Source organism: Canis lupus, chromosome 10 (assembly GCF_011100685.1).
Source record: "Canis lupus familiaris isolate Mischka breed German Shepherd chromosome 10, alternate assembly UU_Cfam_GSD_1.0, whole genome shotgun sequence".
In the NCBI taxonomy this organism is placed as follows: domain Eukaryota; kingdom Metazoa; phylum Chordata; class Mammalia; order Carnivora; family Canidae; genus Canis; species Canis lupus.
This window is the reverse complement of record NC_049231.1, coordinates 53133728-53160353: the sequence shown is the minus strand read 5'-3', so window position 1 is coordinate 53160353 and position 26626 is coordinate 53133728. Positions and strand designations below refer to the sequence as shown.

At 35.7% G+C, this 26626-nt stretch overlaps 1 protein-coding gene across 1 annotated transcript in view; it reads left to right on the top strand.

The window, feature by feature from the left end:
* NRXN1 (neurexin 1) overlaps positions 1 to 26626 on the top strand; it is a 1110090-nt gene that overhangs the window by 559632 nt on the left and 523832 nt on the right. Inside the window, 2 exon segments of the mRNA XM_038551252.1 lie at positions 917 to 1090; positions 7172 to 7291. Coding sequence (XP_038407180.1) covers positions 917 to 1090; positions 7172 to 7291 — 294 coding nt within the window.

The following is a 26626-nucleotide window of genomic DNA, read 5'->3' as shown; positions in this document are numbered from 1 at the left end:
ACGCCTGGGTGGCTCAGTGGCTGATCGTCTGTCTTTGGCTCAGGATGTGATCCTGGAGTCCCGGGATCGAGTCCCACATCAGGCTCCCTGCATGGAGCCTGCTTCTCTCTCTACCTATGTCTCTTCCTCTCTCTGTGTATGTCTCTCATGAATAAATAAATAAAATCTTTAAAAAACAAACTGCAATAAAATTAGAAAAAAAATGATAACTTGTTAACAGATCCCTGGTATAACTTCACCTAAAAAAGAAATACCTGAAAAAAGATGTAATATTCAGATACATGCAGACTCTTACGCAAGTCAGTCAGTGAATTCAGTAGGTACAAGTAAGGATAATGGGCTTACACCTAGTAGTAAAGGTAATCGTGGACTCTAGAGAGGATTGGTTGAGCTTCTGATTAACTGAAAGATCCAGAGTTCTCTAAGCAGAAGGTTGACTTGAGTATCTCTTCATATTTTTACTGTGGTGGATAGTTTCTTTATTTTATCTCAATTCTCAGGAGAACCTATGGATGACATTTTATACTTTGTATTTTAGAAATGAGGTTTCTAATGATCAGAGAAACAAACAAACAACAAAAAAAAAGACGGTAAAAGTCACAGAGTTGATAAATAACCAAGCTCCAGTATCAGTGCAAGGATATGCAACTCCATGGCCCATATTCCTTCCACTTGGCTACACTATATTGAGCTTAATCAATTTTCTGTGAAAAATAGCTTCTAGAAATGTCTTTGAGTGCTAATATATTCCTCACACACTTCTATTATTTTATATTTTTAGGAAAATCTCTAATTATAAGTTGACTTTTTAAATTAATTTAATGAAATATGAACCAAACTATCTTCTTCGCGTCCTACTGTATGTTTAAAGGAATGATGAGTTACTTTTATAACCAAAACTTTGATCTTCCCACAGGTGACTTGTATATAGGAGGAGTGGCTAAAGAAACATACAAATCTTTGCCGAAACTTGTCCATGCCAAGGAGGGCTTTCAAGGCTGCCTGGCATCAGTTGATTTAAATGGACGACTTCCAGACCTCATCTCAGATGCTCTCTTCTGCAATGGACAGATTGAGAGAGGATGTGAAGGTACTAGATCTTTGTTATCAAACTCTAAGTAATTCTAATTGTACCCATAAATAAGAACAAATGTCTCTAGTCAGCAAAATTTATTTCTGCCAACTATTCAAACTCCCACATAGGGTTTAGAAATCCTTATTTTTTTCACTTTTCATGTTTCATCCCATAAATCTTAAATTTTCTATAGGTTTGCAAACCTACACTAAGGCCTTCTGTAAGGTGGGGAGCTCTGTGTATGCATCTTGTTATTTTCTACTCCTTTATAGTCTGTAGTTCACCTAGCTAGTGTGTTCTGCAATGCTGGCTTTATAACATTAAATAGATAACCTATTTAAACAAAAAAAAATGTATTTGCTACAGCAAATGTCAATAAACTTGAGACTGTTTTTTGTTTTTTGTTTTTTCCAATCTACATTCAGCAAGATGTAACAGGAGAATAAAATTCAGATACCCATTGTCACATCACTATTTGGCTTGTATCCACCTGGCACAAGAGTTTCTTCTGTATATCATCAGTTTGTTTTAACAAAAATTGGTTTCTTCTATTATCCAAGACTTAATATTCTTTACTTGAGAAATGTGCTCAAGTATCTTTCTGTTCTTTTGTGCTCTCTATCAGACTAAGATCTGTAGGAGTACTTTTTGATTGCCACTTTCATTTTAGATAATTTTCATTTCAACACCTCAGATTATTTGAGCCAATTCTCCCTCCATAAATGTAATTTAATCACATTATCCTGAATTTTGGGGCTCTGGATGTGTTGCTGCTTCTCCTTTAATGTTGAAAACAGTTGGGCTATTTTGAAAATTTTAGATTCATAAGGAAATTTCATATGGGAGAGGCAAAGAAAGACATGTGAATTCCTTTCCCCCAGGAGATTATGAATCATCTCTTCTTGGCCAAAATAATGCCATTAGATTTAGCAATTACCTAAGTACGTGAAGGTTTTTTTTAAATATGAAAATACATTTTTTTTTTATATCTGCCATATATATTTCCCTGGAAAGACAGGTGAAATTCAAACTGTATTTTAATACTGCAGGAAGATAATGCTATTTAATAGAAGCCTTTGTTGAATTTTTTAATGTTATTGCTATATTTATTTTTTTATTTCAAATTTTGTTATAACACTTGTAAAACAGAGAAACTGTTTTCTCTGTTTCCTAAAGGAAACAAGATCATTAAGTGAATAATTCCTTCTACTGGGTGGATATAAGAATGTGGTTCACAACTTGGATTCTTAGAGGTGATCTAACCAGAGAGCATATATACATTAAAAAAAAAAAAAAGTGCTACAAACTCCTGAAGTATTTGTTTTTTTCAAAAAAGGCCTTTCTACAAGTTGCTTGGTAAATGACTTCTTACCTGCAAAGAGATGTTAGGAGCAGACAGAAACATTCACAGCTAAATACCTACAAGATGAAAAACCAAACACACACATTTGACCCTCCACCACGGGTACATACATGATGTGTGTGGGTGTATAGAAGGGAAAACTAATGAGGGGAAGCTGTACTGAGAAAAGATTATTTGTATAAATGATACTTGGTTTTACTTTCTAACATAATTACTAAATAACTTAGGTAAGATGATTATATATCCTCTTGGGTAACAAACTACTATTTGAACATTTGAAATCATTCAGTAGAGAGGTGCTGAGTAGCTCAGTCGGTTAAGCATCTGCCTTAGGCTCAGGTCAAATTCCGGGGTTCTGGGATCAAGCCTGACGTTGGGCTCCCTGCTCAGCTGAGAGCATGCTTCTCCCTCACCCTCTGCCCTTCCTCCTCTGCTCATGCTTGCACTCACTCTTTCTGTATCTCAAATAAATAAAAAAAATCTTTAAAAAATCATTCAGTAGATTATGACGTTGTTTCCTACCTTAACTTATCTAGGATGCTTTAATATCTGAGTTTTAATAATCTTTATTCTTTTTTACCCTCCTTTTTCCTTTATTTTTAGAATATTACCCTGCCTCTCTGCCTTGACACTTCTCTGATGCTTTTATTCCAACATCAAGATTACCAATTTTTAATTTCTGAGTATTCCTGTTCTATTAGGAATAATCTCAGATATACCTGTCAGAGGTGTAATTGATGAGATACACATGTTTTTAGGATTAGTGATCAAACTCTAGATCCTTGATGAATTCTAAGGATAGTTGTCTCATGGAAATTTAAATCCAAATCACATTGGAATCACTTAACTTTCACATTAACACAAATAGTATGAATGTGACAATAACCAAATAATATCTTCTAAGCTTTTCCATCACTCTATCCAACAAGACCCACAAATCTCTCAGCCCCTTTCATGTAAAAAGTTTTTGGTCTTTCCTAATAAACACTTGCTTCCTGCCACTGTTAACTAATTGCATTGGGTAATAGTGGCTTTTATTTATAGAACACGCTGACTAGGGGAGGAAACTTGCCTTGTCCAAATCCCTTCAGATGAATGTTTCCCAAACTTGAACCAGTACCAGAATCACCTGGAGAATTGTTAAAACCCAAATTACGGAACACTACCCCCAGGATTGCTGATTCAGCAGGACCCTAGGATTGACGTTTCTAACATGTTACTACAACGATGCTGATACTGTTGTTCCAAGGACCACACTTTGAAAATTACTGGTCGGGTGGCATTTTCCTGCTTGCATAAGAGAAAATAGATACTGATAATCCACCAATAATCAGGCTCAGTTAAGCTCAGTACTGAGTCAAGATAACTTTTGTACATAAAGTCAAAGGGGGAAAATTAATTCAGACACTAATGCATAGTCTCGTAGCATTCAGCACCATAACTATTATAATAAGCTACAGAAATAATTATTAAAGCTACCATTGATTTAGCACCAATGACAATAAGTTTACATACGGTTTTTCATTTATTCCTCAACACTCTGTAAATTAGGTAGTGCTGACTTTTTTTTAGATGAGTAAATTGAGCCTCAGAGATGTAAGGTGACCTTCTTAAGGTCACACAGCTAGTACGTGAATGATGGAAGCTTTGAACCCAAGTTTGCCGTACTTGAAAGTCCAGGCATCAAAACACTTTCCTCTCTTGCTTCTTTGGTTTCCAGAGATTTTAGTTTTACCTTCACTTCTTTTCTTTTTCAGACATATCCTTATACTTAACTACTTAATACAAATGTCCTTGTGGCTTGTTCCCAATTTTATTCAGTGATAAAATAAAAGGAACATTACATAACTAAAGGGAAAATAAATTCAGGGCTTTGTCTTGTGCAAATGCCTGTCAATGTTTAAATATTGTTCTAGAAGGTGAGTATTTTGAAAAATGTGTCTTGTCAGGCATAGGCATGAATTCTCTTGTAATACCTGAATATAAAAAGAGTGTTGTGATAATGAAAAAATAATAATAATAAAGCATGTCTTTATGCTCACATAAAGATTTGGCAGGTACTCTAAGTTGCTGCTCTACAATACGGGCACATTCGTGTTTTAGGGTTGTAGTTTTACCATTTCTAGAATTTAGCATTATGTTGAAACTGTATTTCTGATAATTTTTACAAAAATAAAAGTAAAAACCATTATCTGGCTCTTCATCAGTTCCTGTTCCTGCTCTTATCTTCTGCTGGGCAAGTAAGGGACCAGTGACATATTTATAAACAGCCCCAACCCTCCCACCCACCCCCACCCCCACTCCCTGCTCCTGAGCTTATCCCAGGGGAGAATGTGCTAAGGAGTGTTGCTTTAAGAGTTGTTTGTTGCCCTGTCTGTTTTGTTTTTAACAAACTAATTATTTTCAGTCTCTAATGCCATGGGATAAAGATCATTAGACCACTTACACCTCATAGATTGGAGAAATAACAAAAACTAAGCAATTTAGTGGTTCTTAGTTCTGTGATAAGATAGGTGAGAAAAACTGCTACATTCTTTCAGGGCTTCCAGGCCTGGGAGATTATTATTATTGATAACAACAACTATTATTATCATTACCATTAGTATACCTATCGTTGCTGTTACTATATAATTAGTTCTTATAATGTTATGGTTTCTAAATTTGTGAAAACTCAGAGGTTAGGCTAAATTCAATAACTCTCTAGGAGGGATAACTTTACTGAGAAAATTGTAATAGAAATACCATTGTAATGAGCATGTTTAAAAAGACATTTTACGAAAATGTCAATTTACACAAAGGCTAATTACAGGTAATTCTCATTTATTCACTAAAGCAGTTACCTCAAAGGCTCTCAGTGTTAATAGAATCTAATTGGGTTGGTATAATTTTTATATTTTCATAAAACCTATAAAATTGTGTTGACTAGGAACCATCTTTTGTGTTCTACCCTAAAGCTGTTTCGATGGAGTGCATCCCCTTTTTTACCTTCCCTAAGGTAGTCCTTATTAGTGAGATTCTATTGTAATAAATATTCACAGGGCAGTTGAGAAGAGTTGAAGGGAATTACGAAGGTGGGGAAATTGCTGACATAACTCTGAAATCCTTAAGTGGTATATGCCCAGCCTGGTAAGAACAGACAAACACTCCACATTGAAACTTGTAGAGGGATTTTTTTTGTAAGTGGAATGATATCGTATGTAGTCTGCTTCTCCCATCCTTTACCTCTCTCATCCACCCCAAATGATATATATAGTACATTTTGATAGTTTGGTGTCACTCTGAAGTCCAACTGTTGGCAGTGAATGGCTGGCATTACAGTTTCAAGCCCTAATTGCAATTGCAAGATAAAAAAAGATGTAGAGGGAAAGAGAAATAGAAAGGGATAATTGGTCTGCTAATGACCATGGTCTACACTGTATCTGTACATGATAAATGGTGCCACATGCTCCAAATAAGCAATATGATCACTTTGGTAATGCATTCATATCTATCCAAGAGACGAAAAATACAAACGCTCTTTTAATTTCTTTCATTACATGTCATCAGCTCAATTAACCATTATATATATACATATATAGTAAAATTCTAATAAATTACTGCTTTCTCATTTTTGCTTCTCTTAAGATTTATGGCTGTTAGTATTAATTTGTTTGCTCTACATAGCATTTTTTCTCCCCCTTTATAGCAGCATGCTTTTTGAATCTGAACGTTCTGTGTTTGCCCCATTTTGGTATTGCTTACTAACATTTAATATATTTTGCTTTTTTTTTTAATTTTGCTGACAAAGTTGCATTGATGAAAGCTGACTTGCAAGGTAGATAGCCCTGTGTGTAAAAAACAAGACTGAAACCCCATAATACACAGTGGAAACCCCAAAATAACATTTTTTTTACATTTTTCAGTAACTGTTGTTTGGGTTCAGATTTGATTTTTCCCCTTCTTGAATGTTGTGCAAGAAACCTCATTTTATAGCATAGTTTGTATAAAGGCTTTCAGTCTTGAATATGTTTGTATAGTGATTGCCTCTAGTGCTTTGATCATCTTTTTTTTTCTTTTTTAGTTCTTTGTTTTTCAGTGTTCTAGTTATGATTCTTTAGAAATAGACTAGAATTCTTTTTACTCGTATGTTAAATGGGGGCATGTCATTTATACAAACTTTTTCATTTTATGTTTAACTGCATGAAATTGTTAAAGCATGTGATTTGATACTTGCCAACATACCTATCCAAAACACCCAACAATCATAACTTTATCCATAGTTTGTGCAGGGAAACTTCTAGGACATTTTTGCATAACTCTTTTCAGTTACTTTGCCAATCTTTATCTCAATTTCATGAAGCTATTATCTCCATTTCTCATGGTGTCTCTATTCATTGGTCAGAAGTTAAGGAGATCCATGCATTTTTCTAAAATTCAAATGGTGATAGAGAATTACTGATGATGGAATGAGATCACTTGCTACCATGATCATACTAGAAGCTATGTGCTTGTTTTTACTATTTGTTGGTTTAGTTTACTATTATAATGTATTTTGTCCTATATTTGAAACTTCAGAAAGCCTTCGTATGACAGCTTCTCTGTTGCTAATTCAGGTGTGTGAACTAGAACTTTCAAAACTGGTTTGGTCATGTAATTTGAGGTGTTGGCAACTACTATATGTGACCTAACTCATGTATAAAGCACTTGTGGATGTTTTTTAAAGAACCCAAGTTTCTTTTGGATTATTTTTGCAGGACCCAGCACAACCTGCCAAGAGGACTCCTGTTCTAATCAAGGCGTGTGCTTGCAGCAATGGGATGGCTTCAGCTGTGACTGTAGTATGACCTCCTTCAGTGGGCCACTCTGCAATGACCGTAAGTACCTCTCTGAGTATGAACTCAGATAGTCATCATTGCTTCTAGTTACTGTGTGATGCCCAGAGTATGAAACTGGGAGTCTTTATATTATCTGTGAGTTAAGCTGTCATAATAAGGAGAAGCAGTTGTTTCTACAGAAAGGACATTTTTGAAATTCTAAAGTATTTATCAAGGATGCCATTAGCTAAATGCTGTGATGATGGGGGAGCCTTTGGTTTGTCACTGTTTACTATAATTTTTTAATTGCTAATGGTCACCTTGTTGAAAATATTTGTTCATTTCCTACAGATGACAATCCTCCCCTAGTTTCCAAAAGAGATTCCTTATTGCTTTATATTAATATTTAATTCCAGAAGATTATATGTTGAGGGCTGTAATTTTCGTGAAAGGTGACATGTTTCATTATGCTTCTCTTTCTATATCTTTTTAAACCCATATCTGCCTTTTGCTTTAAAACACAGTATGTTTAAACTTTGTTTTTCAAGTACCCCCTCATATATTCTAGCCAGTTGTGAATTTTTTTTCCTTTTGTCTCACAATGTAAGCATGACTCAGAAACAGAGCATTCACATTATATCATGGAGTATCTGCTAGTGCCTAATCTGTATGGTCACGGTAAGCATTTTAAGACTGAATTAACTGGTATATGGGATAAAGTCCTATTACTTAACTTTCAGATAGATCATGCTTTACGGCCCCTCATCAAAATACTAAAAGCATTTTCTTCAAAACAACAAATTGAGAAATTTTTTTTTTCTGACAAAGCTTCTTGCTTGTGAAACAGAGTGCATAATTTATATTATAAATGGGACAACATTTAAGAAAAAGCTCTAGGATGGAGGACACAATGATTGAAGTTTGGGGCTTTGGGACAAAGACTGGACTTGAGTATGCATGTAAAGGAAGACTAGAATTTGTTCCCTTTGACCTTTGTCTATTTGAGATTCTATTTACACCAATACATATGTGTATGACAATGTTGAAGGTGAGGCCAAACTAAAATATCCCATTGAACTGAGTTCAACAATATGATTCAACTCACCAGCTATCTTCAGAATTTCTCTTCAAAATATTGAATACAGGAATAACAAACAATTATTACAAAATAAAACAGTACTTGGAAGAGACCTGTAAAGATCACACAACAATAGATAGGGAAATATCTTGTCTCCATCCTATCAATGACTTGAAGCATGAACATGTATTCACATCATCATACATTTGTACAAAAAATAACCCCAGTTGGGGTTCTATAAATAACCTTAAATGAAGGCTCAATAAATACTTTATGTACTTACATGCACCTAAAGCAAAGCAAATAAAAAAACCTTATATGTGCTTTTGATATATGTACATATGTATACATATATGTACATATATGAAATGTAACTTCCTGCCTTTGTTCCTGTCCCATAGAAAATGGCATAAATTTATTTTCAAGGACAACCTGAAGAGTGATAATTTGTTATGATTTTATTATGGTAAATTTTTAATCCTGAATATGTTCCTGACAGATGTATGACTACATGTGGTAGCTGAGAGAGCTTTCATTGCATGAAAATGTTTTCCATTTGGCTCAAAATCTTTCTCTGAAACTTTGCTTAAACTGGTTTCCATGTTTTATAAAATAGTTGCCATTTGGTTGTGTCAGATTGTATATTCTCATAAACCAGTTATGTTTGAAGAATATAATTTTCTGTGTGTATTTGCTAGACATTTCCTAACGGAACATCAAGATCCTACCCTAAGTATCATGCCGTCTTCACATCATTTTTACAGAAAATTATTTGAATGCTGCTCTTGGGTGATAGTAGTGGTGATGATAATGATAAGGCTATTTGTTATTTTCCTGTAAATAAGGTAAATGTCATTCAATAAAGGTGTCTCCTGATATGCCTCGTGCACAAATCAGCATTAAAATTACTTTGGAGGGCTCTCAGAATACATACATTTTGATTAAATCATTACCTCTTAATGGGTTTTCTGGAAATGTGAAATGGTTTCTTGGTTTGTGCATGGAGTTTTGGAGGTGAGGATATGTAGGTAAAAATCAATATTTAAAAGCTAATCTTATTTTCTTATCAACTTTAATTTATAGAAAGTACAATAGTAACTGTAACCTTTGTTAACAGGTAAACTGAAGCATATTAAAAATTTTAAGAGTTTATTTGAGCAAAAATTGATTTAAATGGAACAGCATCCAATCTAGTAGATAGAAAGGAGCTCCAAAGAACTGTACAAAATGAAAGATTTATAGGCAGAAGGGAGAGGGAGAAGAAAGCTATACTGGCAAAAAAAAAAAAAAAAAAAAAAAAAAGGCAGGTTGGCTATTGAAAAATTACTTTCCTTTAGGAAATGTCAGGGGTCTGTGAGGCAGGTTACCTAACTATTGCTGATTAGGAGATTCCTGATTGTTTTATGGGAGAGCAGAAACTGTAATTAAATAAATTAAGTCTTGATTTGGGGACATGGGGCTTAGAATAATTGACTCCATTTTGGGCCTGTTGTCTTTCTTTTTCTTTTTCTTTTTCTTTTTCTTTTTCTTTTTTTTTTTTTTCAATACCTTGAAGACATGCTTATTGCCATATTTTCTTCAGTTGTTAGATTCATCAGATAAACATTATTTATGCATGTCTCAATTTTTCTGAATTGCACAAACAGAATTAATGTGATTCCTGGGATTTTAACAAACTCCTTTTCTGTATAGAGCTTGACTTTTTTCTTTTCCTTTTTTTTTTTTTTTTTTTTTTTTGAAATAAGGCCATTAGGACAGTTCTTTCCTTAATGAAATTTCCATCTGTAGCTTAGGTATTTATCTATAAGTTCTGTGACAGCAGTCTTCAACTGCATAGAAAACAAAACAAGCCAACAAAAACAAACAGGAAAATGGAAATAAAACTTTTTAAAAGGAGAAAGAACACACAGTATTGCAAATAAGACACATTCTCTCCCAAATAGACCTTCTGAATATCATCTCTCTGATAAATTTCACAGAGTGGGTTACAGTAACTAGAAAAATTTATTTATGTTAGCCTGGAGATATAATTAACAATGGGAAGATGGGAATACTTTTTTAGCTTGTAAGTATAATCTTGGGTAAATCATACTAATTAATGAACTTAAAGAAATCTTTCAAAAAAGAAGCACTTATGCAAAATGATGCCAAAGGCTACTTTTAAAGAAAAGTGTTTGCGAAACCCTTATTTCCCTAGAAAATTGCCATGTAAATGACCTGCTCATTGAGAAAAGCAACTGCTGTGTGTATATGTATAGGGTAGAGTAGGGTAGTGGACTCTACTGGATTCTTCTGTACCAATAATATATTTTAGGTCCTGCGTATAATTTTTTGGCTTATTGTAGTCATTTTTGGTTAAGTTTCCCATTTCTTATCCCCTTCTCCCCCAATCCATCTTATGCCTCCTCACCAGTTGTGTTCTTTCTTCCTATTCTTCCTAGTTTAAATATCACCAGCTCTTCCTGATTCTCTTAAATAGAGGCAATATTCCTCCTCCATTGATTCTTACAGAACTTTGTTGATGCTATGTTATCATCCATCATTATTTAGGTTTGGTCTTATCTCCCTGTAAGACTATGGCTATATGCTTCCCCTAGGTAATGTGTTTTTCTTTCATAATCCCAGTGTTTTGCACATCATGATGCATATAATTGGTAATAATAGTAACTTACTAAATCCATACTGACTAGATGCATGAATCTTGCATAAGAGTTTCTAGTACATTCTCAGCAGTTAACAATACTCTCCAAATTCATCAATTTGGAGTTCATGAACCTCTGTGGTCTGACCCTAGCTTTCATTTTCATCCTTATCTGTTGCAGAACCTTGTCCATATGGCATGTTACTGCCAATTAACTTACTTATGGGTTTCTGAACAACATTATACTTTCCCAATTTCCTTACCATTGCTTATGCTAATTTATCCTCCTGAGGAATGCTCTCATTCCACCTGGGATAAATTCCTTTCACTATATCTGTTTGAAGAAATATAATTTCATTTTCAATCTCTACTTAACTGTTTCATCCCATGGAAACTTCTCTAGCCCTTGGAGCTGGGGCTTATCTTTCCCCTCTTCTGAAATCTTGGAGTAAAAGATTTTTTAACATATATTGTAGCTGTTTGTGAACTTTTTCTTGGATGTAACCATTACCTCATGCTTGCTATATGCCAGTTCTGTGCTAAGAGTTTACACATTCACTATATAAAAATCAACATATCACCTATTCATACTCGCACATACACACTTGCACACACATGCACACACACATTTCCCATCATCAAACCATTGTGCTATACAATAAACCCTTTTCTGCTTTCACCCTATGTTACAGAATACAATGCAACTATGTTAGCTAATTTAATGTCAGGGTGCAGAAGATGAATATGGCTATGATCACATGGAAAAAAGTGAACATAATAACATTGTCACATTACATTAGTACAGAATTGTTGTGTGCCGGATTATAGTTCAGCTTCAATGGTGTCTGTTACCATAAGGGAATAATACATCATAGTGCTGTTATTTTGGTGCTAGGAGGGTATGGTCCCTGCCATTAAAAGACTATTTTCAGAATTCTAAATCTGCCAGAAGAAAATCTTTCTCATAGGAATTTATTGTATCTTTTGTATGAGAATTAGAAATGTTCACTGAAACAAGATTTGACTGTGACTTGTTACCATGACATTTAAAAATATCTTCAGCTTTGTTTCTCACCTTTTTTTGTTGTTTGACAAGAGAATCCAATATCCAGTATTTGAGCATCAGTATCAGAACTACTGGAAATGAATCATAACGCATATAAAAATAACTGGATCAAAGTCACATTATTTCTGTCCCATTTAGAGCTGCCAGTAGTATTAAGCTGTGAGCTGATTTGTTGCCAGTACCATTTAGGGATGAATAAAATTTAGCAATTAACTATGTCCACAACCAGATCCTCACTGTGAGTATGATGAATCTTATTAACCTTGAATCATTCAAGCATTTCTAAATGGCAGTCTCTAAGTTGTTTAAAGCAATTCAAAAGCAGTATTTACAGATAATGCCGTAGAAAAATTATCTATGGGGAAACAGGGTCAGATCTATCTTAGGTTAAACCATAAAGATTTTAAATATTGTTCATACTGATCAGAAAATGCAATAAAGACAGAAAGGAAAACATCATATATGATAGAGAAGTGTACTTTGTAATAGGAGTATTATCTTCTATTTAATATAAATTTATCTCTGTTCCTGTTGGTAATAGATACCATAAAAGTAAATACATAAAGGGAAGCATAGATCTTTTCATATTGCAATTAAACAGTTAAATGACAATTTTAAGCTTTATCTATGTAAGAAAATTCAAATGGTGTAGACCACTAAATGATGTAGACCACTGCTGTATTTGAGTTATCCCGATTAGTCCCCTAGTACTGTTCATTAGGTAAATGATCCATGACTCTGAATGGCTTTTTATTCTGAAAATGGTGCCAGTTTGACCCCAGAAGTCAAGAAGGAAGGCCCAGTTGAATCCTCCCTCCCCCGCAAGTTCTCTCTATTTTTTCTGGCTCACTTAATATTCTAACTGTGTGGACCTTCATTTGGCTCTTATGTTATTGCTCGTCATTGCAGGGCTTATATAAATATAGAGGTGGCCTTTGATACTTGCATTACTGGGGTAATGCTGTCGTATCCCACCAGAGCCCAACTAGACCAGGGCTTTATTAAGAGAAGTTTCTGCCAGTCACCTTGGTTCACCATCATTAAGGGATTACAATGGTTTCAGTTCTCACTAGATGGTATTTCAAAGAGTTCTATGACCTGAGTCTGTGTCCGAATAATTTTTCTTTCTCTGTGAGTATATTGTGCTCAGGTTTCTCGCTCTGCTTTCCAGCTATGACAACCTAGCAGGTGTAGGGGTCAGGTTAGGGTAGAGGGACCATCTGGATCTAAGGTATGAGTTTTTGAAACTTGGATCCTTTAGATTTACTTTTTAAGATGGGTTTTACCTCACCAGAACTGATGCAATGAAAGCCCTTGTGAACAAAAAGATTAATCATGGTGAATTATCGGAATCCTGTTTAATACCAAATAAATATCCATGATAAATAATATAGCATACATTTATTAATCAAGAAGACATGGGAAGGGAGTAAATGTTAAATAGTTCTCCAACTTTATAGAATCAGATTATCATGGGTATGTCTTTATTTTCTCTATTTTTTTCTTTCTCCAAGTTTTTATTTAAATTCCAGTTAGTTAACATACATTGTAATATTAGTTTCAGGTGTAGAATTTAGTGATTCATCACTTACATACAATACCCAGTGCTCATCACAAGAGCCCTCCTTAATCCTCATCACCCATTTAACTGATCTCCCCCATCCAACTCCCCTTCAGTAATCCTTAGTTTGTTCTCCATTAAGAGTCTATTACTTGGTTTGCTCTCTTTCTCCCCTCCTCATATTCATTTTGTTTCTTAAATTCCACACATAAGTGAAATCAAATGGTATTTGTCTTTCTCTGACTGATTTCAGTTAGCATAATACTCTCTAGCTCCATCCACATCACTGCAAATGGCAAGATTTCACTCTTTTTATGGCTAAGTAACATTTCATCATATATATATATATATATATATATATATATATGTATATGTCCAAATGTATATGTCCAATACATATATATATATATATATATATATATATATATATATATATATATATATATGATTGGACATTTGGACTCTTTCCATAAGTTGGCTGTTGTTGATAATGCTATAAACTTCAGAGTGCACGTGTCCCTCTGAATTAGTATTTTTGTACCCTTTGGGTAGATACCTAGTAGTGCAATTGCTCCATCATACGGTAGTTCTATGTTTAACTTTTTTTGAGGAACCTCCATACTGTTTTCCAGAGTGGCTGCACCAGTTTGCATTCCCACCAACAGTGTGAGAGGTTTCTTTCTCCTCCATATCCTTGCCAGCACCTGTTGTTTTTTGTGTTGTTGATTTTAGCCATTCTGACAGGTGTGAGCTGATATCTCATCATGGTTTTGATTTGTATTTCCCTGACGATGAGTGATGTTGAACATCTTTTCATGTATCTGTTAGCTATTTGGGTGTTTCTTTGGAAAATGTCTATTCCTGTCTTCTGTCCATTTTTAAGGGGTTGAATTTGATACGTTCTTTTTATATATTTTGGATGCTAACCCTTTATTAGATATGTAATTTGAAAATATCTTCTCCCATTCCATAGGTTACCTTGTAGTTTTGTTTCCTTCATTGTGTAGAAGCTTTTTATCTTGATGAAGTCCCAATAGATTATTTTTGCTTTTGTTTCCTTTGCCTCAGGAGGCATATCTAGTAAGAAGTTGCTACGGCCAATGTTAAAGGTTACTGCCGTGTTCTCTAGGATTTTGATGATTTCCTATCTCACATTTAGGTCTTTCATCCATTTTGAATTTATTTTTGTGTATGGTGTAAGAAAATGGTTCAGCTCTTTCTTTTGCCTATTGCTTTCCAGTTTTCCCAACACCATTTGTTGAAGAGATTATCATGGGTATGTTTCTAAAGAAAGTGTATAAGATCAAAAGTAGTTTAGATTTTGTGAAATAGATATTTTACAAGAATATATTTGTGATTGAATGTCGAAGGAAGTGCTTAGATTGGCAAGTTATTTATATACTTTGTTACTGTGGATATAACTAACTAGTGCATACGAAGGATTACAAAATATTTTAATGTTTAATATAGATCACACCAACATATTTTAATGCTAATGATATAATTAACAGGTACTACATGCATATGGTTTATATTTTATAAACTCTACATTTTCAAAGTTCAAAAAATCTTTCAATTTACAAGTGAGGATTTTGAGACATGATCAGTTAAATAATTTCTTTGGGATTACATGGCTAATAATTTACACAAAAAGATATGAATGTAGGTCTAACTTCAAGCACATATTCTTTTGTACCATGATTCCTTTCAAGAAGGAATAGATTCAGTATAGATATTGTTGAAATTCCCCAGATACATAGAAGTTAGTAATGGCTGATAGTTAACATTGCAGATTATTTTTTTATTCTCATCTCTCTCTTGTTCTTATATTTAATTTTAAGCATGGGGACGCCAGGGTGGCTCAGTGGTTGAGCATCTGCCTTTGGCCCAGGGCATGATCCTCAAGTCCTAAGATCAAGTCCCACATCGGGCTCCCTGCATGGAGCCTGTTTCTCTCTCTGCCTGTGTCTCTGCCTCTCTCTCTCTGTGTCTCTCATGAATAAATAAATAAATAAATAAATAAATAAATAAATAAATAAATAAATAAATAATAAATCTTAAAAAAATAACTTTAAGCACTATGTTGCATGAAACATGCTCCTCCCCTCAACTGCTCAGTTGTCACTTCTAAAGATGAGTTAGAAATTTTTAGCTAAGGCGCATATTGTCATTAACTTCCAGGTTGTATAAAAAGTTATTGATTATGAAAAAGAGATGGGAATTGTCTGTGATTTTTCTCTGACAGCCTGAGTTTCTCAAAAATAAAAACTTAGACACCTGGGTGGCTCAGCAGTTGAGCATCTGCCTTCAGCTCAGAGTGTGATCCCATTGTCCCGGGATAGAGTCCTTCAACGGACTCCTCACAGAGAGCCTGCTTCTCCCTCTCTCTCTATGTCTCTGTCCTCTGTCTCTTTCTCTCTTATGTTTCACATGAATAAATAAATAAAATCCTATAATAATAATAATAATTTAATATTTGATAATGAAATCAGGTGAGGGATCCCTGGGTGGCTCAGCGGTTTAGCGCCTGCCTTTGGCCCAGGGCGCGATCCTGGAGACCCGGAATCGAATCCCACGTCAGGCTCCCGGTGCATGGAGCCTGCTTCTCCCTCTGCCTATGTCTCTGCCTCTCTCTCTCTCTCTCTCTCTCTCTCTCTGACTATCATAAATAAATAAAAATTAAAAAAAAAAAGAAATCAGGTGAAATATTTACCAAGATTCTTCTGCTTGACTCAGATTCACAATGTATATTATGGGGAATGGGCAGGTAAGATTCAAAATTGTGCTGACCAGTGAATGTGCACTGAGTGTTTCATTGTGTTGATTTTATCTCAGTTTTCTCTTTATATAGTTGTTGAGGAAGAAAGAACAACAAAAAATGAAGTCAGAGATTAGCAGTATACTCTTTGAAGGTTTTTAGAAGACACATGGGTGAAACACAAGAGAAGGCACAAAGCCCAGATCAGGAAAAGTCACTATGAGATTAATAGTAAAGACCAAGGGCCCCCTATATTTGTAGAGAAGGGAAAGAAAGCTCAGGGGAAATGTGTGGAGTCCAGAAAAAGGTCATGATAAAAATAACGTTATGCTTGCATTTAGAAGTAGTTCTAGTCATAAAGAAAAAAAATATTACTGTGAAGAAAATGCACCTTTACCAGTGATCCTTTTTCCTTCCCTGAACAAAGCATTCTGTGTCTTTAATGAGATTTACTATAGCAATTAAAAAGTGTAGGATTCTTTTATGGGGAGGAATTATGGTCTCCTTTGCAGCTCAGAGCTGTTATACATTGTGCCTTCTCTGGTAGCGTTCTACAGCAGCATAAAGTACAAGGATGATCTGTTAGCTCTGGGTATTATGGAGTGTATGATTTTAATGACCCTAATGATCTAAATTCACATCTCTCAGAAAATGGCCTGTAGAGCCTGAGGCTTAATCTCCCCAGGATTTGGTGAGATAGGAAGGTACAAAGGCGTTTCTTAACTTGAAATGATTTCAGAATGAAACAAGTTTCATAAAAGGATGAGCTGATACAGAAGGATGTTAAAAAAAAATGGGTCGCGAGCAAGAAGGAGGCTGCATTTGACGGGGACAGAGGAAACTGTGTTCGCGTAGGTGTGAACACTTCTTATAAATATATAACATATGACCCTTTAGGGAGAGAAACAGATGGAATATGTAGCGGAAAATAAAGAATGCATTTTACTTGGTTTCTTCAGTCGAATGGCACAGTGTGTATTTTGATATTTGGCTTCTCCTGTTGGATAGCTTTCAAGGCCTCATCTGGATTCCAGCAGCTCAGGGCAATACTGACATTGGGAATGGTACTGGGTAAAAGCAGACCTCAGGAGAGGTCTTTAGGTACTGGGTAAAAGCAGACCTCAGCAGACCTTCTTTAGGTCATGACATGATGCATTAAAACCCCAACCATGTTTCTGGGTCAGATCCTTGATGGTCACCTCAAATGCCTACTAGGAGGAATCTAGAATCAAGGATCTAGATTCCTGCAACCATCATACTCTCAGAGTAAGACCGTGCTGCTAAAACGGTGGGGTTCATCTTCCATGACATCAATCATGAGTCCACTCTCCTAGGTCCTATTCAGGGCAAGTGCTCCATTTTACTAAATTAAAAACAGAAAAGTGTCAGAGAAATACCATTTCCTCTCAGCCACAGGAGACCTCACAAAAGTAATTAAACTGGATTTTGGTGTGTCGGGCACATTCTTTTTATTGATAGTGACAATAATTTTCTAAATCAAAACGTGGAAGCACTTTCAGTGTTGTTGAAGTGTAAAAGATAAAAAGCTAAGGTTCTAAAAATCCAATCAGTCTATGGAGTTCAGAATGAGAGTCTGCTGTGTGTGAGTCATGAATGCAACCTTGTCTTCTGGAGTCTGGTGTCTACAAGCTTTATGAGGAGAATGATTTTGTTTTTCACTTTGTCTCTGCAAACTATATTGCTATAAAACCAAATGGAGTAGGTCTTTGATCTGAGTTATCATGTGTGGTTTTAAGGTCACCTGGAAATTTCAATCTCCCTAGCCCCAATATTTCCTTTTCTGGTGTTGTCAGTAGGTTTTGTTGACATCTGTTGCCTTGGCATCCCTGCACTCCTTTATTGATCATTTAAGGTTCTCCACATCTTGCTCTACAAACACAACTGTACAATGTGCTTTATTGCGCATATGCCTGGCCATTCGCTCTGTGATCCGGATACGTACAGAGACACACCAGTGTAGTCAGGGAATGCTCTCTTTGCCTTCATGACTGACCCCTTCATCTGGATTTTTCTCCTAATTTCCACTCTGCTCAGGAAAATTTCATCCATGGAGATGAGCTAGCTCAAATCAAGCTCATCCAGAGTAAGACAGTCTCTAGTTAGTAAGTGATTTCTTCTGTTTCTGAGTCTCCAAATGTTTACTAACAGAGTGCGTTTTGTTATTTTTAAATATGTGTTTACTTTTATTCCCTGGCTATATTTTACATCCTATTCTTCTGTGTTTAGTATTGTTTCTTACAGGCCTAGCACATATTAAATATAGAGTAATATTTGAAGACTAGTGTCTTGAAACTTCCATTGGTTGTGTGATTTTTTTTTTTAAAGACTACTTTTTAGACCATATTTAGGTTTACAAAATATTAAGAGGAAGGAAGATATAGAGATTACCCATAGGCCTCGTGTTCCCACACATACATCACCTCCCCCATCAACATCACTTACCAGGGTGGTGCATTTGCTACAACTGATGAACCTGTGCTGGCGCATCGTAATCACCCAGAGTCCATGATTTACAAATTAACTGATGTGTGTGCCCATCTCTACCGTATATATGCACACACATTACATAACACCTGGCAGGGTAAAGTATTATGTTTTATCACATTACTGTAAATGTATTTTTCATTATCTTTATTCCTGATGGTAAAGACCCATGTGGAATTAGAGTTTTATGTAGCTAGAAAGAATGCATTGAGTAAAAATCTGTGTATTTGTCAGGGGGAATGTGGGTGAGTGTATGTGCCTGTGCATGCCCACATACCATGGGAGAGAGATTTAGAAACATGACATTCTATTTTCTTCAAATTTTGCTTAAGTCTACTTGGTATATTACATTAAATTTAACAAATTCTGGGGCTTCAGTTTTTTTCCAAGGTAACTATTTTTTCTTCAATTTACTTTTTTCTCATTAATTAGCTGACACCTACAGGAATAATCACATCATTATGAAATGCTACACTGCTTATTTGATCTTTGTTATAAGCTTTAATAAGTTTTTGCAATAGTGGGGTATTTTTCTAGCAATAGCATAAGTTCTCTTGGGGAAAATAATACTATTTCTCTTATGATAACATATCGTTACTGTGCTCTGATTTAGCCCACCAATGTCCTTGAAGAATTCTCTAAATGTTGCCTTTGTGCCAGTTCCAGAAGAGCCAAATGCCCACTTGGTGTTACATAGATGGAATTCAGAATATTCTCATTGTTTTTTCCTCTTCTATATTAAAAATGATGAAGATAGCATTTGTATATACAACTATACCACTTTTAGTTGGCTTAATTGTTCTGGTTCAGTACTTTAGGTGAATTTGCCTAAAATAAATTTAATAGGAGAGTGAGTATTCTCCACCTCCCAATCTTCCTAAAGCATAATAGGTTGGCCAAGTCTAGATTGACAGCAACGGAAATAGAACTTGCTTGGTTGTTAGAAGGCTTGAGAAAAAAGTTTAAAAATTAATTTCCAAGAATACTAGATTCTGTCTACCTTAATCAAAATGGAGGTAGTAAAAATGAAGGGGCTAGACTGTCAGTGGTTCCCAAATTGTCCTTCTTGGACCAGCAGTGTCCACATAACCTATGAATTTGTAAGAAATGCCCATTCTCATATTCAGGACCTCCTGAATTAGAAAGTATGCAGTGGGTCCCAGAAGTATGCATTTTAAGAGCCTCTAGGTGATTCTGATACACACCTGGGTTTGAGAACTATTAGACTAGGTGATCTTTAAGGTCATCTTCTTAGTATAGTGCTTTCCAGATAATGTAAAACCTTATTTAATGAAATAAAGGAAGTTCTGCCTAGGAGTTTTTGTAAGTAAAACATCATAACTAGATTTATGAAACAGTTTCAACACAATCTTGAATGTTTCTTACATAGCAGTTTAAAAGAAATAACACAAATTTTCATTTTGATTATCAACCTCCTCAGTTGGCTGGCAATCTTAAGAATGTTTGAAAAGTTCCCATTCACACTATTCATGCTGTGAAAATCTAGTTCAAGACAAAATTTCCCCTGCAGTATGAGGAAAATGACTAAACCAAGTGCACATCGCTCTGTGCTTATCCTGAGAGGTTCTTTGGAATAATTGGTATAGATTGGGAAATAAAGTATTATTCTTACCTGCAACTGAACCACTATCAAAAATGCCCTTCAAAAAATACCATTTATAGAAGATTATGTATTCTTCCTTTTTCATTTCCCAAAACATTCCACATTGCTACCTATCCCTTACCACCTGCTAAATAAATGTGATCTCAGCTTACAAGGAATTCCCCAGATACAGTTTCCCTTTTCATGGATACATACATCATATTTAGTAATATCTTCATATTGGTTTGTCTACTTACATAGAATGATCAATATGTGACAGTTCTTCAGCTGGGATCCCAGGATGTGACCTTGAGCAAGTCACCAGGTTTGTAAGCCTCAGTTTCCTCATTATAAAATGAAAAGTCTAGTTTGCCTCGTCTTCAAGGTCCCTAGAGCTCCAAGGGTCTGTGATCCATTGTTACTATATTCTTTACCGTCTTCTTCCTCAACCCTAGACCTATTTTTTCTGAAACACAACCCACAGCTCAGTCTCACTACACTAATCTTAAGCTATATATTAGCCAAAGACCTTTCCTGCCAAGTCCTATAAAGAGGAAGAACTTGGAAAAGAAATCTGATTAATGGGCTGTCTCTCTTTTGAGAAAGGAAACTTTGAATTAATCCTGAAACACAAGGCAAAGACTTCAGCTATTTGTTTCTTTCATGTTTGTATTGCTGTTTATTAATGGCACCTTTCAAATATCTACTTATATTAAATTTGTTTTAAGTTGAAAATTTTACTAGTGTAGGGATCGTGCCTGTGTCCTCACTTAGCTAAATGCTAATTGTGATGATTATTGATATTTAAATAAATACTTTTTAGTGATTAAAAAACAGTAATATTATTAGGGGTGCATAATTGTTAATATGATCTGGGTTGCAACCACTAATTGAGCATCTACTGTGTGCTGAATTTTCATATTAATTTTCCTTTCCTCTTTATATCAACCTTGCATAATAAGGATACTGACATCTATTTCACAAAAGTTATATCTAAGGTGAAGTAGTATGCCCATGTTCACATGTCAATTAGATTAAGAATTCAGGTTTGTCTTGCTTAAAACTCCATAGTCTGCTATCCAGAGATTGGCATCATTCAATCTCCTAATATTAAATAAAATAGTCAAATTTGAGAGGATTCTATTCATTCTTTACTTCCATGTCAAATATTTTAGAACACACACAAGATAAATGAATATACACATATGTCCTCAATATAACAATTATAAAGTTGAAGAAGAACTGATACAGAGCAAGTTTAGTCCTATTTTCCTTTTAAGTCACTGTCCAGCAGGCCTATATCCTATACTGATATGTAGTAATACATGTGACCAACACATCTATAAAACTTTATAAAGGCTGCAGCTTCAAAGAGAAAGCCTTTGTTAAAAAAAAAAGAGAGCAAGAGAAAAGCTTTGTATACCTTCAGTGAATGGTCAGACTTTAAAAGTAATACTTTTTATGAAGTAGAGTAGAGAACATTCTAAATAACATGGGAAAATACATGTTTTCTCTATTTAAAGGTAGTGCAGAGGCTCCTGGATGGCTCAGTCAGTTAAGTGTCTGCCTTGGATCAGATCATGATCTCAGAGTCCTGGGATGGAGCCCCACATTGGGGGGCGGGGGAGGGGGGGGGTCCTTGCTCAGCAGGGAGTCTGTTTCTCCTTCTGCCCTTCACACACTTGTGCGCTCACTCGCTCTCTCGCTCTCTCAAACAAATAAATAAAATCTTTAAAAAAATAAAGATAGTACAAATTTGAGATGTTGTTGACAAAAAATTCACAAGTTAGGTTTGTAGTCTAAAGTGTGTCAGGAGGAAAAACAACCATCTTTGACATTGAGACTGACCTTTCATGAGATTGACTCCTCCACTTATAATTTCTACACTCCCTAACAAATAATTTCCTTTTGCTAAAAGCTACTATGATTTAATTTTATTTTATTCTTTTTATTTTTTATGATTTAATTTTAGTGAATCCCGTTGCTCTGGCTGATACTGTGTAGGAGGCTTTAATACCTCTGCTTCTGGCGTAGAACACTGCTAGTAGGAAATGAGAAGTGGTATGAAACATCATTCCAGAGGCATCTTGGTGGTGCAGTCAGTTAAGTGTCTGACTTGGTTTTGGCTCTGGTTATGATCTCAGTGTGGTGAGATGGAGCCCTGCATTCGGCTCAGTGCTTAGCATGGATCTGCTTGGGTTTCTCTCTCCGTCATCCTTTGCTCCTTCCCTGCCCTCATTCTCTCTTTCTCTATCTCAAATAAATACATAAATCTTAAAAAAAAAAAAAAAGGAAGGAAGGAAGGAAGGAAGGAAGGAAGGAAGGAAGGAAGGAAGGAAGGAAGGAAGGAAGGAATCATTATTCCACCTTCCAAGAGTCACTTGTGCAAAAATAGACTTTGTGCCTATGGATTAGGAACATATTTACATAGCAAATTATCCAAATCTGAGACTGTTATTAATTGTGCATTTGCTATGTATAAAGCACTGTGAGAAATAGGGAAAATGAAATGATTGGGTCCCTGTCCCCAAAAGAGTTTTCATTCTAGTTGGGAGAATGATTCCCAAGGCCCAGGGCAGCAGAGTTTTGTCTGCTTTGTTCTGTGACCTATCACAAGTGGTTACAACAGTGCTCAATACTTTGTATGTGTTCAATAAATATTTATAGAATGAATAAAATGCATTGCTAATAAGATAGCTAGTAATTTCAGTGCTCATTGTGTGATGAAAATAGTTGTTGTCTGTGAATTTGAAAGGGAAGATAAGCACAGCAGTGGTCTGGCTATGTGGAAATGATGGGAGTGAACTGGACCCTAACTGGACAGAGAGAAGCAGGGAGAGCACTTCACACAAGGGAATAATATGAGTAATGGTGAGTCTGTGGATAAGATTTTCACAGATCTAAGCACATCTATCGAGTACCTTCTATAGCATTAAATACTCTGCTAGGATCTATGTATACAGAAATAAGAGGAGTCTGTGGGTGCAGTGCAAAGATAACAGAGTTGGAGGCAAATAGAATTGCATTCTGACTGCCACAGGATACGTGAAGGACCTTGGACAAGGGAACTAATGTATTTGAGACTCGATGGATTCATCTGTAAAATGAGGACATGATTACGGATCTTGCACGGTTGTTTTGACAAAGGTAATAGGTGGTAAGATGCTTGCTGTCCCCCCAAACTGGTCAGCATTCTGTAATTGGTATCTGTTTGCGATACTGTCTTCGAGTTTGCTTTCAACCAGCTCGTGGGTAAGAGGAAATGGCTGGCCTGCGTACAGATCATTACAGTTTAAGAAATGCTTTGATACTTGGTTTTGCAAATGTGGTCTGAGGACCAGCAGCACCTGCAAACCCATCAGGGATGCACACTCACAGACCTCCCCACCCGCTACACACCTACTGAATCAGAATCAGCATTTAACAGGATGCCAGTTGATTCATATGCACATTCAAGGGTGAGAAGCATGGATCCACTAGAAGCATGTAACTATGCGGAGCAGGGAGTGGCTAAATCCACTTAAGGAATTGAGGGAAGACTGCTAAACCACAGGCCCAGTGAAGGACAAGGCAACAATTTTATCAAAGTGAGGCCAATCCTTGCTTCCCGCTTCATTTTTTTTTTTTAAGATTTTGTTTATTTATTAGAGATACAGAGTGAATGAGAGAGAAAGAGAATGAGCAGGAGAAGGAGCAGAAGGAGAGGGAGGGAGAAGCAGACTCCCTTCTGAGCAGGGAGCAGGATGTGGGACTGGATCATGACCTGAGCCAAAGGAAGATGCTTAACTGCCTGAGCCACCCAGGCACCCTGCTTCCTGCTCCAATGTATGGGAAGGAATGAACTCTAAAATCTAGCATTTACAATGAACCTATCCATAAGGAGGTCTGAATTCCCCAGTCCTCTCTCTCCCAAGCAACTCAGAATGCAGACATTTCATTGAATAATCTAGTTTAACCAGAAAGGTCCTGGCAAACCCTGTCTTTTTTGGGGCCAGTAAGTGGGGTAATATAAAATCAGTCATTCAAAGCTCGGAAAAAAATAAATTAAATAAATAAATAAATAAATAAATAAATAAATAAATAAATAAATAAATAAATAAATCCTCAGCTTTCCAGGTCCCTTCAGGCCCCTCTGGTTTAACACTCATTTTCTTTTTAATGTTAGAATTGCTTCTATTTTATGTGGAACCACGTGGTTCTGTTCATTGAGTTGGTAGGTGGCTCCAAGCCTGTAATTACGATCTTGATTGTCGGCTGCCAAAGTACAAAAGGAAACCATAGTAATCCACTCCGGTGCTCTTTAGTGAATTGTTGCATATGCTTTGTGGTATATCACTGCACATAAATCTCAGAGTAGCAATAAAACTATTAGGGTAGTAAAAGATATGCATTTTAATTTTCATAGAAAGTGTCATAAAATTCAATTAACTACACTTTTCCAAATAGCAATTCACCCTGGGAAGTCTAGGGTTTCCTAATCTAGAATTACACAGTCCTTTTCGCTTTCTTTGTGACCCCCATTAATGCTTTAATCATTACACCTGCTCGTCATCTTGCACCATTATCATCTCCAGGGTCTCTTTGTCTCCTTATCCTGGTATAATTCTTTTTCCCTGCTTTTCTACTTAGAGCTTCATAAAGGTGCTTCCAATACAATGGAAGTTTTCTTTTTCTTTTTCTTTTTCTCTTTCTTTTCAGTTTCCTTAATTGGAGGGAGATAGGGAGATAACCAGCATAAATAATCCACACAAATTTAGGGATTATAATTACCCAGGAATGGAGTAAAATGTCCTTTGGTGCTATATCTGCAAGTAACAAGGAAAAAACAGAGAGATTTTATTTATTAGACTACAAGAGAATCTGACTAACCCCCCACTTCACTAATCTATAAAAGTGAACATCCCGCCCATATTTTTAGATTGTTCACCTTCTCCTCAAAAGTAGTTTAATAGCACAGACTAGAAAAAGGTCCCCTGGTGTTCAGATTTTATTACTTTCACTGACTAAAGTGCAGTACATTTCCTAGTATAATTACACCCCAGTTGTCACAATAAATGAACACAGTATATTTTACGATACACTTTACTTGCTTATTATCATGTTTGTTCACACATCTCTCAGACTTAATAACCCATGGGGGGCTTCTACCATCATTGGTGAATGGAAATTAGTGAAGTTCTGTATTTCATTTGGGCAAGATTTTTATTTCAATTGTAAAAAGCCATAAGCAGGATAGATAGTAGATTTAAGGAATTTAAAAATATCTGTAGCTAGGTAATATTCCCCTGCTCGCTGTGTGGCTTTTCTAAATATCACTAGTAATCTCCCAACACCCACAAAGGTGAATTTTAGCTAAATACATTTTTAATGGAGACCAACTGATGTTTCTGATTATGTTTAAAAACAAAAACAAAGAAAATCCTGGATGTAAACAGAGCCTCTGTTGAGATATATATTAATATTTTATTTTGGGTCGACCTTACCAAGGACTGGGTTGCTTTCTAAATTTATAATATGATTAGGAGAAAAAATCAGAATTTCCATTTAGGTTAATCAATTTGGAGTCAAAATATAAGAATGCAACCCTATTAGCATGAACATTTGAAATATTGTCCATTGTACTTGCTGCACAGTTGTAGACCTCATCACAGAGATCAAAATGTAACATAACAGTAAAGAGATTCTTCCGTTTGATGAGAGGATAAAGAAATTACATGCCCCAAATCATATGGTGTTATATTAAGTTTTGGTAAATATGCGGGGCATTTTCCTTTGAATCAGACAAGGCAGTCACTTAGGCTTGGCTATAATGCAGATACTTAGGTTCTAACTTTTTGGCAAACTTAAAACATTTTTTGCCTGATTATAAAAACAAGACATACTTGTAGGACAATTAAAAATATAGGACAATAAAGGCCAAATAAAACCACCTGTATTTGTACAATTAGGCTTCTTTTCTTTTAAAGGAAGTTTTCAATTCAACAGCTAGGAAATATTGACTCAATATTTGCTGTGTTCTGGGATGTCTGTGGGGCTCAGCGGTTGAGTGTCTGCCTTTGGCTCAGGGCATGATCCTGGAGTCCCCGAATTGAGTCCCATATCAGGCTCCCCACAGGGAGCCTGCTTCTCCCTCTGCCTCTGCCTCTCTCTCCATGTCTCTCATGAATAAATAAATAAAATCTT